This window comes from Lithobates pipiens, unplaced genomic scaffold (assembly GCF_037356315.1).
Source record: "Lithobates pipiens isolate NorthernLeopardFrog02 unplaced genomic scaffold, aLitPip1_a1.2 Scaffold_8, whole genome shotgun sequence".
NCBI classification, from domain to species: Eukaryota; Metazoa; Chordata; class Amphibia; order Anura; family Ranidae; genus Lithobates; species Lithobates pipiens.
In genome coordinates, this window is record NW_027507903.1 from 282,306,956 (window position 1) to 282,323,198 (window position 16,243).

The 16,243-nt window shown below is 41.9% G+C and overlaps 1 protein-coding gene across 2 annotated transcripts in view; it reads left to right on the forward strand.

The window, feature by feature from the left end:
- The first annotated feature begins 452 nt into the window (after positions 1-452).
- The window catches only part of PAH (phenylalanine hydroxylase), a 100,709-nt gene continuing 84,918 nt past the window's right edge, over positions 453-16,243 (forward strand). For both annotated transcript variants that reach the window (XM_077472180.1, XM_077472181.1), the window contains exons 1-2: positions 453-710; positions 4,073-4,177. In XM_077472180.1, coding sequence (XP_077328306.1) covers positions 468-710; positions 4,073-4,177 — 348 coding nt within the window. In that variant the 5' untranslated portion in view covers positions 453-467. The remainder of the gene's footprint in view (positions 711-4,072; positions 4,178-16,243) is intronic.

The window sequence follows — 16,243 nt, forward strand, 5'->3', positions numbered from 1 at the left end:
CCACTAGCAACCTTTGAGAGAACCCTTGTTGAGAAAGGCTGTTATATACATTTGTGCAATCCTTGAAGTCTGTATTTGACACATTAATCTTCAGCGGTGTAGCTTCTGGGTGGTCAGCCACTGCAGGTAAATTCAATACCTGCAGATATTGTTATTTAAGAGGCATATCTACTAAATGGTTTTAACTATTTTCTTCATATTAATATAAATTACTGGTAATAGATAAAGATAGCAGATGCTACACCACTATATAATATGGTAAAGCGTAGAAGACCATAATTTTTCTGTTACACGAGTCTCCAAATGAAAGAGCATTCTAAATTAAGACAATTAACAGCATTTTACTGCAACACAGATTACATGACATATGTTTTGGATGAAAAACAGGCAGCAATTTTTGCAATTTGTTGGTTGTGTTTATGAAAGCCATTTGTATCATTCCATGAACACAGATAAGTGAGGAGGCGATGTCCACATCCAGCCAGTCACATGATGGCAGCGCCTCCTTAGGCAGACCGGTGATTGGAGAAGCTTTGGTGAAGAACATTAAACAGGCTGGATTTTTGAGGAAAGAGAAGGGCTTTAAATACTCTGCTGCTGCATTTTGTCACAGATCTTGCACAGGTGCATTGGCTGACCTCTGCTCTTCTGAGACCACCACTAGCAAAATGAATGTAGATACAAGCAAGATGAATGGAGGACATACCTATGTAAGTTGAAAAACTTTGTCAGTGTATTTAACCAGTGTTTGTGCTTATGTTACAAGGTTTATGTTTTATTCTAAAATTAAGTATTGCAAAATAACACAAAACTAGCATTTGAAATGTAACCTTTGTACTGCAAGTAATAATTGCAGAATGTGTTTTTTTTTTATGTATTTTGCATGTAGCTCAAAATATATAATATATTATAATAATATATATAATATTAATATATATATATGGGTTCTTCACAAAGTTTATTTTATATATCTACGAGGGTTCTTAAAAAAGTTTCTGCACTTTTTAAAAGGCTATTAAATATAAAAAAGTTATATATATATATTATATTATATTTAATAGACTTTGAAAAAGTGCAGAAACGTTTTTATATTTAATAGACTGAAAAAGTACAGAAACTTTTTTAAATTTAATAGACTTTGAAAAAGTGCAGAAACTTTTTTAAGAACCGTCATAGATATATAAAATAATAAAATAAACTTTGTGAAGAACCCATATATATATTAATATTATATATATTATTATAATATATTATATATTTTGATCTACAAAAGAAAACACACTAGTCCATGCAAAATACATTATTAAGAACCGCCGTAGATATATATTAAATAAATTATTTAATCATATTAGTTAGTATTAACAATCAGAAATGTTGCTGCTCTCCCAGTATGCACTTTATAATTAAATAAGAGAAACACGTGCCAACATATTTTCTTGCTGTAACAGCCAATCAGAAATTTTTCTGCTCACTCAGCACCACCAAAAGCTAAACTCTGATCGGCTGACATTTGTTACAGTAATACATTGTTATATGCACTATGTTATTAAATTAAATTATTAAAGTGGTTATAATCTCAAATCATATTTACCTTAATGCATTCCTTGCTTAAAAATAATAAATATCCCACTAGCTGTATTGCTGCCCCCTCCCTAACACTTACTAGAGTCCTCACTTGATCTAGTGCTGTGCGCATCTGCAGTGGCGCTCTCCTCTCCCCTTGCTCTCACAGGATATAAAGTGATCCAGCTTTGGATTGCTCTTCACAGAGCAAAACAAAACCCCTACTACTCTTTAATTGCCCCTTGTATGGAAAAAAATGGAAAAAGGTTAGTATTCATCTTTTTTGACATGCAGCATCCCTAGGTTAGCACATCTTAAAATACAGTAGCCAAAATGTTTCAATTTTTGGTTAGAGTACCTGTCAGGTTTTTATTGTTGTCTGTGTCCTAGCTAGGTAGATTCACCCTCTCTATTTATCCTGTTGGCCATTTTAACTGGGACACAAAGTAATGGGAATTTCATAATTTTAAAGCCATCACCAGAAGAAGAAGAAGGGAGGGTAATTATTTTTAATATACCTGCACTGCAAGGGTAATAGCTTTTTTAGGGCTAGGGTAATGTTATTATGACTATACAATATGTACTTGCCCAATCCTCTGCTGCTCCACGCTGCTGGACAGGTTCCCACAGCTTCTTCTTCTCTACAGTGGGTTGGGGAGGTATAGGATCAGGAAAATAAAAGTGCTTTCCCTCTTCCTCAAACTAAACAAGTAATTAACCATTGCAATGCTTTCACAACTCCACTGCAAGGGATCATTTTTAAAGTGGAGTTCCACTTGTTTTTTAGTTTATGAAAAGTCAGTCGCTACAAAAAGTGTAGTGGCTGACTTTTAATAAACAGACACTTACCTTTCCTACGGTCCAGAGATGTGGCCACCTGGAGCCTCGCTCCTCTCCCCCTCCTCTCCACGACACCGTCATAGCATCTGTGGGCATCCGACCCTGACAGCTTGCAGCTTCCCAGCTGGGTAGCCGCATGCGACTCTTCTAGAGGCCATGCAATCTTCTGGGACCTGTGACATGTCCCAGAAGATTGCAGAGAGGGAGGGGCTGCCTAGGGGGCAAGGAGATGCCTAGGCGGACAAAAGATGGAAGCAGGAAGTGTCCCTCTTAAAACAAGGTACCCACCCCCTCCCAAAAAAAATGACATGCCAAATGTGGCATGTGAGAGGCCGAGGAGTGCTTAAAGTGGAAGTTCCACTTTTGGGTGGGACTCCGCTTTAAGCTTGAGTCGGGCTTTAAAGAAATCTCCCCAATAATTCAGGGTAAAACTTTGTCTCTGTGCAGGAACTTCTAGTAATAAAGACCAGTCAATGCTGCTCTCTTTCCTTGTTCAGGGTGACTGGTCATGTATCCGCCCCCTCATATAGTTTTCTCCAGGCCCCTGACACAGCTCTGCTCTCTACACAGGATACGTGCAGCACAATGATGAAGTAACTGCTACTTTCACAACATAGCTGGGCTTGCAGAGGCATTTCTTTCTTTTTAATGATGACTTTACAGCGGGTAAAAACTTAAAGCCCATCAAACACGAGAAAGTTTATTATGTGTTACAGGGATACTGGTGATGTTTAAAGCAGGACTTCACTTCATTCTGCTTTACTTCACTGAATTGTTCTGAGCCATCCTCTCACTTCAGCAGGCCCTGTGCTCATGCAAGCTTGATTATATTATTTATTTACAGGTACTTATATAGTGCCGTCAATTTACGCAGCACTTCACATACATACTGTACATGATTCACAGTCCAGTTTCTGCCCTCAAGAAGCTTACAGCAGTGGCGACCCGTCTATAGTGGGGGACGGGCACTGCCCCCCAAATCCATGCATCCAGCCCATTAATCTACATGTGGGGTGTCGGACACATGGATTCCAATGTGCTTTTTTTTTTTTTCAAAGCACATGATTAGAGCCTGAGGCTCTAATTGGCTTAAAAAAAGTGTGGGCTCAGGGTGCAGAGCTCTGCGCCCTGAGTCCATCCACTTGTGTGACGATGCATGCATTGCATGCATACTTCATTTTTAATAGAACATGGGACAGCACAGTGGTTTAGTTGTTAATACTTCGGGCTTGCAGCACGGTGCCCCTGGCTACAAATCCTGATCAGGACACTATCTGCATAGAATTTGCATGTTCTCCCTTTGCTTGCGTTGAGGTTAACTGGCTCCTGTCTAAATTGGCTTTATAGTGTGTGTATGTATGTATGTATGTGAAATAGGGACCCTAGATTGTAAGCTCTTTGAAGGCAGAGGCTGATGTAACAGTGTACAGTTACATCAGCCTCTGCCTTCAAAGACCTCTGCACTGCATAAATTGTTGGCCCTATTGAAATGACTGTGATAAATAGATCTTATTGAATTACTTTTGAGGTTCAACTTTATATTTTATAATTTTAATTAGTTTTTTTGTTTTTATGTTTAAATTTGAGTATTACAGTTTGTTGGTGTTCTAGGAATGTTGTTTGTTCAGGAAAAGCTTTTCAGTAACTCAAAAATGTCCTTGGTATGCAGAATTCTAACTATATTGAAGAGAGCACTAAAGACAACAGGATCTCTTTGATCTTTTCACTCAAAGAACAAGTTGGAGCTCTGGCCAAGGTCCTGCGCATATTTGAGGTAAGGATCCATGAGTTTTCTACATATGATTTTTATCCTTGCCACATTGTTTAAATTATGGTACACCACCGCTTTCTACAGGGTGATGTACTAATGTAGTACAATATAGTACAGTGTAGTAATTCTCTGCGAGTTTAGGTGACAGAGGAAGCTACACAGGTTTACAATTACCATTTAGCCACATTTTAGTTGTGTAGGCAGATCATGTCTACAACAATAATATTCCTGTTTTAAATAGATAGCTCCAGTGGCAGATTTTTTTTTCACCCCCCTCCCCCCGATCGCTGTCTGCCTGTCGGTCCTCTGGAACTTATCCCATCTAGGTGGTGGGCATCACATGGCAGTGGGCAGCGGCGGGCATTATTAGGCATTAGGCAGCGGCAGGCATCGTAGAGTTTCCACCTCATCCCTTTAAACCTGAACACCTTTGAATTACACAGGTTCTGAGGTTAATTAAACGCAGATAAGGCACCAAGTGAGTTTAATTACCACCATAATCAGCCACAGAACCTGTGTAATTAATATGCGTTTGGGTTTAAAGGGATGAGGTGGCAACCATAAGGCTTCGGCTGGTATCAGGCAGCGGTGGGCATCGGGCTCCTGTGTTTTCTCCTCCTCCTTGCTTCCACCGTGCGTCTCCTCCCCTCCTCCTAGGCATCCAATAGGTTCAACTATCCTTTCAGGTGACGGGTTTCAGACCAGCTTCCTGATTGGCTGGGAGGAGGATCAGTGTTAAAACAGCAAATATTCATTCGCTATGGCAACACACCAGGGTGGGCTCTTGATATGGCTAGTTTACTGTACTCTTAAAGAATATCTTACACCAATATTTCATATTTCTAATATGTGCCTGTTGTACCATGCACTTGTTGTACCATGCACTTGTTGTACCATGCACATCCTGTTCTCCTTGTATTGCTTCCTTTGTGTGATGTACCTGGTGATCCTGCCAGTCAGTGTTGCCAACCTACTAGATTGAAATTTACTGACACAACACCCACAATTTACTGGCACAGCCAAGGTTTTACTGCCATTTTCTAAAGTTACAAAATGACAGTTTTAAGTGCAAATTTTAGTGTTTAGAGTTCAAACAAGTACAATATACAAATTAAGATCATAACGTACAGCGCTCTCAAACCATGACCTTAATGATTAAAGTGCAAAAAAGCATCTAATCTAATAATGCAATAAAGAAGAAAACATGAAAAAATGAAAAAGGAAAAAAGAAAAATGATTATTAATAGTCAAAATGTCCCAATTCCACATCCATAAAGTGAACTCAAAGCATGTGGTGATCCAATGTTCAATTTGTGAAGACACCCGGGGCTCCCCACAGGATAGACAGGGTAAGTATATCAGCTTACCAGATTTTAAGACCCTCCAGGGTCTATCTGCACATTAGTGAGCTTTCACCCCTCACTATGGGCTCAACCACATCCACTACCCAGCCTGCTTATTGCTTACATACATCTGATTCCACAGATGTATACCCCATAGTTATCATCAGTTAAGGAAACTTCAGAGTCCGGTCACTCATTCATCATGTGAAAGAGGAAGATAAACTCATTGCTCAACATTTGTCAGAGTTCAGAGTCCCAGGCATGTCAGTAGCATGCCTGGGACTCTGTGTTCTGACAAATGTTGAGCAATGAGTTTATCTTCCTCTTTCATATGATGAATGTGTGGCTGGACTCTGAAGTTTCCTTAACTGATGATAACTGTGTAGTATACACCAATTAAGCATGCTGGGTAGTAGATGCAGTTGAGCCCATAGTGAGGAGTGAAAGCTCACTAAGGCCCATTTCACACTGGGGCAGCATCGGCGGTAAAACGGCTGATGGCGGGGCAGTTTTAACCCCCGTTAGTGGCTGAGAAAGGGTTAAAACCACCCGCAAAGCGCTGCTGCAGCGCTTTGCCAGCGGTATAGCTGCTCTGCCCCATTGATTTCAATAGGCAGGAGCAGTGAAGGAGCGGTGTATACACCGCTCCTTCACTGCTCCAAAGATGCTGCTAGCAGGAGTTTTTTTAGCGCACCGCTCCTGCCAGCGCTCTGCTCCAGTGTGAAAGCCCTCGGGGCTTTCACATTGGAGAGACAGCAGCGGCTCTTTCAGGGCGCTTTGCAGGCGCTATTTTTAGTGCTGTAGTGTCTGCAAAGTGTCCCAGGGCGCCATTTTACAGACGTTTTAGAACGTTTTTGAAAACAATGGGGCAGCGATGCCAAACTGCCGGCAAAGCGCTGCTGCAGCGGCGCTTTGCCGGTGGTTTTAACCCTTTTTCGGGAGCTAGTGGGGGGTTAAAACTGCGGTTTGGCATCCCTGCCCTATTGTTTTCAATGGGCAGGGGCACTTTACAGCGGTGAAAAGATGTGGCTTGCCGTCCTGCAAGTGCACCGCTCCACTGCAGAGACAGGAGCGGCTCTTTACAGGCACTATGCAGATACTATTTTTAGCACTGTAGCGCCTGTAAAGCGCCTCACTGTGAAAGTAGCCTAATGCACAGATAGACCCTGGAGGGTCCCAAAAGCAGATATACTTACCCTGTCTATCCTGTGGGGATCACCGGGTGTCTTCACAAAATGAACATTGGATCAGCACATGTTTTGAGTTTACTTTATGGATGTGGAATTGGGATATTTGGACTATTAATAATAATTTTTCTTTTTCCCCTTTACATTTTTTCATCTTTATTGCATTATATTAGATTTTTTTTGTTTTTTTTTCACTTTAATCATTAAGGTCATGGTTTGACAGCACTACACGTTTGGATTTAAATTTTTATTATGAAATGTACATTGTTGTGAGAGCTGCTGTCGATCACGGATCATCCGTGTCACTTACATAATTAAATTTACTCTATATGCACTTAGCACAATATTGCTTATTTACTAAGTACAATATACAGTTAGCCATGTGAGTTAAGGTAGATACTAAGGCAAAAAACATATATCCTATTTTATTTTCGATATAGTAAGTAAGTAGCTTAGGGACAGGACTCAGGAGGGCAAGAAATTAGTATGGGCACACACACACACATTAAATTGACTATCACAGTGACACTGACAGCAGTGTGCATCAGCACAGATGATGACACCTCACCCACATGACACGTCCCCTCCTGAGAACAGTGACAGTCTCTCTCCATGCCAGGTGGTCCCTTCAGTTCACTCCAGTCCACACCGCACTGACAGTCCCACTCCCGGCTTGCCTTGCTCCTGTCTTACAGACCTGCGTACAACATCACATGGCACGCTCAGGCAATGCCTCCACCAGACTCGCTCCCTGTCAGCAACGCCCGAACACACGGTAGCAGGCACTCGGATACGCAGTTCTGAACCAAGTGTCACAGCCATCTTTTTTTACTGGCACATTTTCCAGTAACCGACATTTACTGGCAGGAGAAAAGTGGCCATTTTTTAATGTCTGCCAGTAAAAATACTTTTGGTTGGCAAAACTGCTGGCAGTCCCCCTGCTTTCCTATTTCAAACTGACCAAGCTAAGCAAAGAACCTCATCCATTCCAGCGTGGTCAGTTTTCTGGCTTTGAACAGCCATTCACTAGGAAGATGAGTGCGTTGCTGTTTTTTCCATATATATGTACACACAAATGATGTGACTTTCATTTCTATGACTATGATTTTCATGTGACTTTCATTTCTATGTTAAACGTAATGTCTTATTTTACAAGGTAAAGGTTCACATATACTTTAATGTTACATTGCAATTTATACATAACCTATTCATTTCCTGAGGAAGTGGCAAATGAAGTCCCAAAAGCATTATTTTTCAACCACTGCGTATGTGAGGGAAAAAATCATACAGAGGGGGTGCACAAATCTAGGTTATGTGACTGAAATATCTGTGCTTGTTTAACCAGTTGCCACTGCCCGCGGTCAAATGACGGCGAGGTGGTGCGGCTCTCGTTCTGGGATGACGTCATATGATGGTGTCCCGGAATGGCAGCTCTTGCAGGGGCGTGCGGTGTGACGAATGCGGCCACGCCATGTTGCTAGGTTGCTTCCGCGGCTCTTTAACCATGTGATCGGCTATGTCCAATCACAGCCGGTCACATGTAAACACGGAGATGCCAGTAATCGTCACTAGTCACCCGCCTCACACTGACAGAGTGTGTGGAGAGGAGAGCCAATCAGTGGCATCTCCTCACAAGGGGACATCTACACATGTAATCAGGGCACTGATCATCAGTGCCCATAAGTGAGTCATATTAGTGCCTCCGAGTTCTCATCAATGCCACCTAATCAGTGCCCATAATTGTCATCTCATCAGTGCCCATAAGTGCCACCTCATCAATGCCCACCACTTCAGCCTATCAGTGCCCATCAGTGCCGCCTCATCAGCGCACATCAGTGAAGGAGAAAAATTATTTAGTTACAAAATTTACTGACAGAAACTAAGTAAAGACATTTTTTTTTCAAACTTTTTGGCCTAAGAACCTTAGCCCTTTTGACATACCTGGTTGAGTGAAAATTATTGCGAGCACTTATAACAACACTAGCATAGGTACCTTTAACTCTGTGAATTAGCAGAAGATACTCTGCACATAGTGTTCCCCTCAACCCTGCACTCTGAAAGTAGCATACCCCTCAACGCAGAATTCTGCACATAGCGCACCCCTCAACCTTGCACTTTGCACCTAGCATCCCCCCAACCCTGCACTCTGTAAATAGCGCATCCCTGCACTCTGTACCTAGCATACCCCTGAATGCTGCATTCTGTACATAGTGCACCCTTCAACCCTGTGTGTATGTAGCACAGCTTTCAACTATGCACTCTGTACATAGTGCACCCCTCAATGCTAGTGCAGTTTAGCCACACCCGCAATTTGATGCAGAGGTTATGATGTGCAGTAACCTCTAGCAACCAATCAGTGAGCAATAATGATTTGCAGTAACCTCAAGAAACCAATTAATGAGCAGTAATGTTTTGTAACCTCTAGCAACCAATCAGCAAGCGGAAATGATGTGCTGTAACCTCTATCAACCAATCACAATCGCTACCTGATCTGCTGACGTAAACTCATTTTGAGTCTAGCTGGGGGGGGGGGGGGGGTTGGGCATTAAAATGTTTGCCCAGGGTCCAATCAATATTAAAGACGGCCCTGGGGATAGTATCAAAAAATGACTACTGTATAAAGTGCCCTATCCCCAAATTCGTCGCCGAAGGGAAAGCCCTTCTCCAGCAACCCCCCTCCATGGGAGGCAGCGGTAGGAGTCAGAATAGTGAGAAACTAGAAAGAAAAGCAAGAAGAGTTAAAAGGCAGAAAGAAGGAGGTCAGAGATAGGAGAGAGGGGAGAGGAACGAGAAATCTCGGATGCGGGCGCCTCACATAAGGGAGTCAGACAAGGCCCAGACAGGATGCTTGGAGTGTGGGAAACTCATCAAGAGATCTATGGCTCCCAGATATTGAGAAAGCATTCACAATGCTGGACATTCGTTCCTGAAGTAACATAGCAGTCATATGTGTCCTCACCACTTTGGAATCTACTCATTGGGTCTACCAGGCTTGAGCTATAGTTTGTTTAGCCACTATAAAGAGGTAAGTGGCCAGCTTTTGTTGACGAGCGAACACACCAGGTATTGCACAATGTAGTACAGCTAGCCTGGCATCCCTTCGGACTGTTAGATGGAAGAGTATCTGCAGTAAGCCAAAAACCCTAGACCAGAACCCCACTAGTCTTGGGAAGGACCACTAGGTGTGTATAACATCACCCCGCTGTCCACAGTTGTGAAAGCATCTATCAGTACTTCCTGGAAAGGCCTGAGCTGTGTGGGCCGGAACCCAGTACCATCGGAATAGGACCTTATATGCTGCTTCTAGGGTGTTTGTATTGAACGAGCATTTGGCTACCATTCTCCAGGCCTTACTCCAGTCTTCCAGGTCTATGGGAGCCTGGAGGTCCCTTTCCCATTGGGCCATATAAGAGAAGAGTGCTGATGACGGACGTCCATTCAAGGCTGCATAGATAGCCGAGATGAGGCCGGGGGACCCAGGGGCATGCTGACATGCGTGTTCAAAAAAAGTATTTTGAAATGGGTAAGTGGACGTGCGGCGCAAGGCAGTAATCCAGTGTTTTAATTGAAGGAAACAATAATGCTCTCTAGCCGGTGCATTGTGTGTTTCTCGGATGGTTTCCCAGAAGGGAAAGGAGCGGGAGGAAAGAAATTTTTGAACCCGTGGGTAGCCATGATCTCTTCCTGCTCAGAAGCTCTAGCTCCTCTAGCTGTTAACCAGTTCAGCACTGCAGAGCAGCAGCAACGGATAGCAGGTACAGCCAGTGTTACTCTCATTCTCCATTCTTAGCCAGGCACCTGGCTATGCCCTGAAACGATGAGTGCCTAAACACAGACTTTGATGGAAGGATCACCAGGTATTATTTTAATAAAAGCTGTAGGTTTCAAAATATTAAAAAAAAAAATATTGAAATAAATGTATTAACATGTATATGAGGTTTTAGTGTTTGGATTTTGATTTACTTCGGCAGTTCATGACAGTTTATGTTGTTGAAATTATCCTAATGCTGCTTTGAGTTTGTAATCAGCTTTTTGTTTGCTTTTCATGTGAAATGAAGGTAGCTTGTGCTCCTCTTTAGAAGAGTTTGCACATTTTGTAGTAAATGTTTGTGTTCTGACTCTTCAAATAGTCCTCAAGGGCACTAGGAAGGGTCACAATGTTTCACTGTCTGTTTTGTTTAGACTGCACATGGAAAAGTATAACTTCAAAGTGAACCTTGTCAAAGAAACAATCAGCTAAAACCAAATGCAATCATATTCTCTTAATACTCTTTCTATAACTAATGATTTCTGTTGCAAGAATTAGAGTCAACACTAAAGTTGCACTGATATCATTTTTTTATCAGCAAGTATGAGTACTGATATTTTCGATCAAGTACTCGCTGATACTGAATACCGATACATTGCAGTGCAATTTACGCCAATACAAAAAAAGTGCAAATCGCACTGAAAATAAGTGTATGTGTGTTGCAAACAGACCACAAGCCCATGCAGGGAGACGGCAGCGTGCCAGTGAGGCACTGCTACCCACAGGCTCAACATCCGACTCCACTGAGCCAGGCAGAGTGAACAGACGCCCCCAACCCTGGAGCCCAATGGATGCCAGATTGATGGTTGGAGCTGGCAAAGCCCGGCGCACCCGGAATTGACAGCTCCTCCACGCTGGCCAGGGGAAACGCCAGGAGCAGGCAGAAGTGCTTGACTATGGAGACAGTGCTGTGTGGCAAACCAACGAGGAAGAGCCAAATGATCCGTGATTTATCAGCTCACCGCCCACCCCCAGGAGCCCCTTGGCCAGAGGCACCCGCCCACCCCACCAGGCCCAGCAGAGCCGATTATGAAACCTGTGAGCCACATCGCCCCACCGGCACACCACCACCTCCATGTACAGGCCCCCGATCCACCCACCCAATGTCACCAGTCTGTTTAGTCCTCAGCACCACAAAGTATATGCTCGGTATCCAAAGCATCTGGGTGAGTACTGATACTCGCTCAAATGCCTCGTAGCAGCACCAATACTGGTATTGGTATCGGTGCATCCCTAGTAAACACATATTATGAGGTATTCTGTTTGGGTACAAGTGATCTTGATGATTTGAATAGAATGGGTTACTAATAGATTAATAAACAGCCTACAGACTAAGCTCTCCCAAAACAATATGGCTAAAGTGAAAATGAAACTGTAAATAAAAGGTTCTTCACCAACACTGATCATGAGATTGACTTGCGTGTCCTCTTAAAGTGATAGTAAACTCTGTTATACAGGTAAGCCTATATTACCAGTTATTGTAGTACAGTGCTGAATATCGAATAATGCCCTGGTCAAGAAGGAGGCAAAACCTTCATATTATCTCCCTTTCATTCTACATGTCAATCACCAGTCTGCACTGTCTGCAGAAATAATTTTAATATGCACACCTTCGGTAGAGAAATTCAGGTCTTGTGAGTCCTAGAAGATGCAACCCTTTGTGAACTGTATTGTTTTTGGACAATGGATGAATGTTCACTGAGCTTGGTAAACAAGGCTGCGTACACATCAAAAATCCAATCAAGTGCCAGATACAATATCCTACGTCCCTTGCATATGATTGGGTGTTCAAAATGAACATATCTTCACCTTATTTCACCTAAGTGAACAGTATCTACTACTTTAGGAAATCAAGTGAACATTGCCTGTCAAATTATGTTTTAGGGACCACGTGAAGCCAAAATGTCAGCGGTAACACCATGTGTAGTTCAAGGAAAGAAAAATAACTACTACGATCACATCCATGCTCTCCCTTTATTTCAAATCTTCTCTCTGCAGTTAAAGTGTTTAAAGCTTATATTTAAAGACCACTGGTCATGAGAGAAACATGGGGCTGCCGTGGTTTTACCTTCTCTTTGGAAAATGCTTTAACACATGACCTGAAACAAGTATAAGGATATTCGTTCTGCAATGTTTAATAAAGTAGTGTTAAGGCCAATGAAATTACCAGGGAGCTTGCATTTTTTGTACTTTTCAAATGCATGTTAACATTACAGACCAATCCTTTTCATTTTCTGGCAACAATTAGTGTTTTTTCTGGAAGTTGCATCACTACTGGTAATTCGTCCGTCTCTCTGATGTTACGCTAAATAAATGGACATGACAGAAAAACATGTGTGTTTAGCTAATACACTTCAGATGCTCTTGAATACTATCCATGGCTTAAGCAATTTGTTAGGGGCGGTTTACATATTTATCAAACACACTGATTTGGGGCTCGTCAGATAACCACAGTTTCCCCAGCCTATAAGCTTTAAGAAAGAATATCCACCCTCTTTGTTTATTTGGGTATTGCAAATCACTGAACTTCATTTGCTTTTCTCCTCCCTGCCTATCATTGGCCAACATACTAAAACACATTTGACGTTTGATAGGAGCATTACAAATAAATGTAGACTGAAATATTGGATCAGAAGGCTGCATTGAGATAGAGAAGTGATGCATTAAAACATTGCTATACTGGCGTACATTGTCACTTTTTGGTATACTATCATATGTAACTGTGTGAAATTTTTATTAATACTCTTAGGTGGTAAGTGATTAAGCCCCAGTCACACCTGTAGGCCAGGAGAACATGTGCCAAATCATGCGTTATGGGTCCTGTACGTTCATGGACAAATACCCTGACTGCAAAGGACCCTAAATGTGAGTACCAATAGGTACAGCATTCAGCCCTATCCAGCCACAGCATATTTCAGCCTGCCACATAGACTTTGGCAGACTGCAAGCAGCAGGGCTGGAAAACGATGTAACATTTAAAAAAAAAAAAATTCAATAGGTATGATCAAATTGGCCTGGGTCCAATTTTGCAAAACGTCCTTTAAATTAGAAAAATCTAAACTTTTCCCTCAATCCCACTGAAGTCTACAGGGGTCGAATCTTAAAAATAAATGTGTTATTCTTGTGGGGCTAATAAACATACTATTGTCAATGAAGAGGCATAGCAAACAATGCACTGCCATGGTGGACATTTAAGGAGGAAGTAAACCCTGATGGGTTTACTTTTTCTTTGTCTCCCTGCAAAGGTAAAGCATAATAGGCTACTATGCATCACATAGTAGCCCATTATGTGTCACTTACCTGACACAGGAACCAGCGATGTCACCGCTGTCTCCTGTAGCACGGAGCGTCCATCTTCTTCCGGGTATCGCCGTAGACAGCGGTGCCTGTCTTTTTGTAAATATCTCCTAAACCGTGTAAGTTTAGGAGATATTTACAACCACTTTAACAAAGGCAAAATGAAAAAAAAAAACATATAGCAGAGAGAGGCAGTTTTCATGGGGCTTTTGGGGTCTGTTAAAAATACTAAAATCTTTTAAGTTATACAGTGCCTTGCAAAAGTATTCATTCCCCCCCCCAGCCCCCGCATTGGCATTTTACATGTTATGTTGCCTCACAACCTAGAATTAACATGGATTGTTTGAGGATTTGCATCATTTAATTTACAGAACATACCCACAACTTTGAAGATGTTTTTTTTTTTTATTGCGAAGAAAGCAACAAATAGGACAAAATAACAGAAAAAGTCAATGTGCATAACTATTCACCCCCCTAAAGTTAATACTTTGTAGAGCCACCTTTTGCAGCTATCACAGCTCCAAGTCACTTTGGATAAGTCTCTATGAGCTTGCCACATCTTACCACTGGTATTCTTGCCCATTCCTCCTTGCAAAACTGTTCCAGCTCCTTCAAGTTGGATGGTTTGCACTTGTGAACAGCAATCTTTAAGTCTGACCACAGATTTTCTGTTGGATTGAGGTCTGGGCTTTGACTAGGCCATTCCAACACATTTACATGTTTCCCCTTAAACCACTCAAGTGTTGCTTTAGCAGTGTGTTTGGGGTCATTGTCCTGCTGGAAGGTGAACCTCCGTCCTAGCCTCAAATCATACACAGAGTGGTACAGGTTTTGCTCAAGAATATCCCTGTATTTAGCACCATCCATCTTTCCCTCAACTCTGACCAGTTTCCCAGTCCCGACTTCTGAAAAACATCCCCACAGCATGATGCTACCACCATTATGTTTCACTGTGGAGATGGTGTTCTTTGGGTGATGTGATTTGACATAGCGTTTTCTTTGATGGCCAAAAAGTTCAATTTTAGTTTCATCAGACCAGAGCACCTTTCTCCATACATTTTGGTAGTCCCACATGCCTTTTTGCAAACTCAAAACATGCCAATTAGTTTTTTGCTGAAAGTAATGGCTACCTTCTGGCCACTCTGCCATAAAGCCCAACTCTATGGATCGTACAGCTTATTGTCGTCCTATGTACAGATACTCCAGTCTCTGCTGTGGAACTCTGCAGCTCCTCCAGTGTTACCTTACCTCTTGGCAGGTTTGCTGTTATGTCATGTTCTTTCCATTTGGTTATGATAGATTTGATTGTGCTCCTAGGGATCATCAAAGATTTGTATATGTTCTTATAACCTAACCCTGACTTGTACATCTCAACAACATTGTCCCTCTCCTGTTTGTAGAGTTCCTTGGTCTTCATGGCAATGTTTGATTAATGGTGCCCCTTGCTTAGGTGTTGCAGCCTCTGGGGCCTTTCAAAAATGTGTGTATATGTAATGACAGATCATGTGTCACTTAGATTGCACACAGGTGAACATCATTTCACTAATTATGTGACTTCTGAAGGAAATTGGTTGCACCAGAGCTTGTTATAGGCTTCATAACAAAGGGGGTGAATACATATGCAAATGCCAATTATCATTTTTTTATTTCTGAAAAATAGTTTCATGTATGTATTGTTCTAATTTTACTTCAACAACTTAGACTATTGTGTTCTGATCCATCACATACAATTCAGCTTAAAAAACATTGAACTAAAGGCTATAATGTAACAAAATAAGTAAAAAGCCAAGGGGGGTGAATACTTTTGCAAGGCACTGTAGGTTTATAGGGGATTTGTAAAAGCTGTGCATGAACGTGGCACTACCCTTGAAGGGGCCTCTGAGAATTAAATGGGTTCTCCCTATGTAGTACAGTGGTTGCCAGTAACATAAGCAACAGTCATTTCTCTCCAGCTTCATTAAACAGTCTAGGGCAGTGATGGCGAACCTTGGCACCCAAGATGTTTTGGAACTACATTTCTTATGATGCTCAGCTACACTGCAGAGTGCATGAGCATCATGGAAAATGTAGTTCCAAAACATCAAGATTCACCATCACTGGTCTAGGGGATGTCTTTTTATGTTTATCGCTAAAGAAATTTAACAAGAGAGGGGTGAGGGGGTATGGCATACTCCAAAATGCCTATGAACAACTGGCAGAGGACACTCTTCTCTTGGTAAAAGTAGGAGAGTCAAGCTCTTACAGCTAGGAACCATATGGTAGTTTACAGAGCAGTCTATTTAACTGGGGACCATGAGGTAACTCCAAATTAGTTAAAGTCTCATAGCTGTGAACCATGAAATAGCTCCAGAATAGTTAAAGTTTTATGGCTGGGGACTTTGAGCTAGCTCCATAATAGTTAACATCTCATAGCTGGGGACCATGAAATATGTAT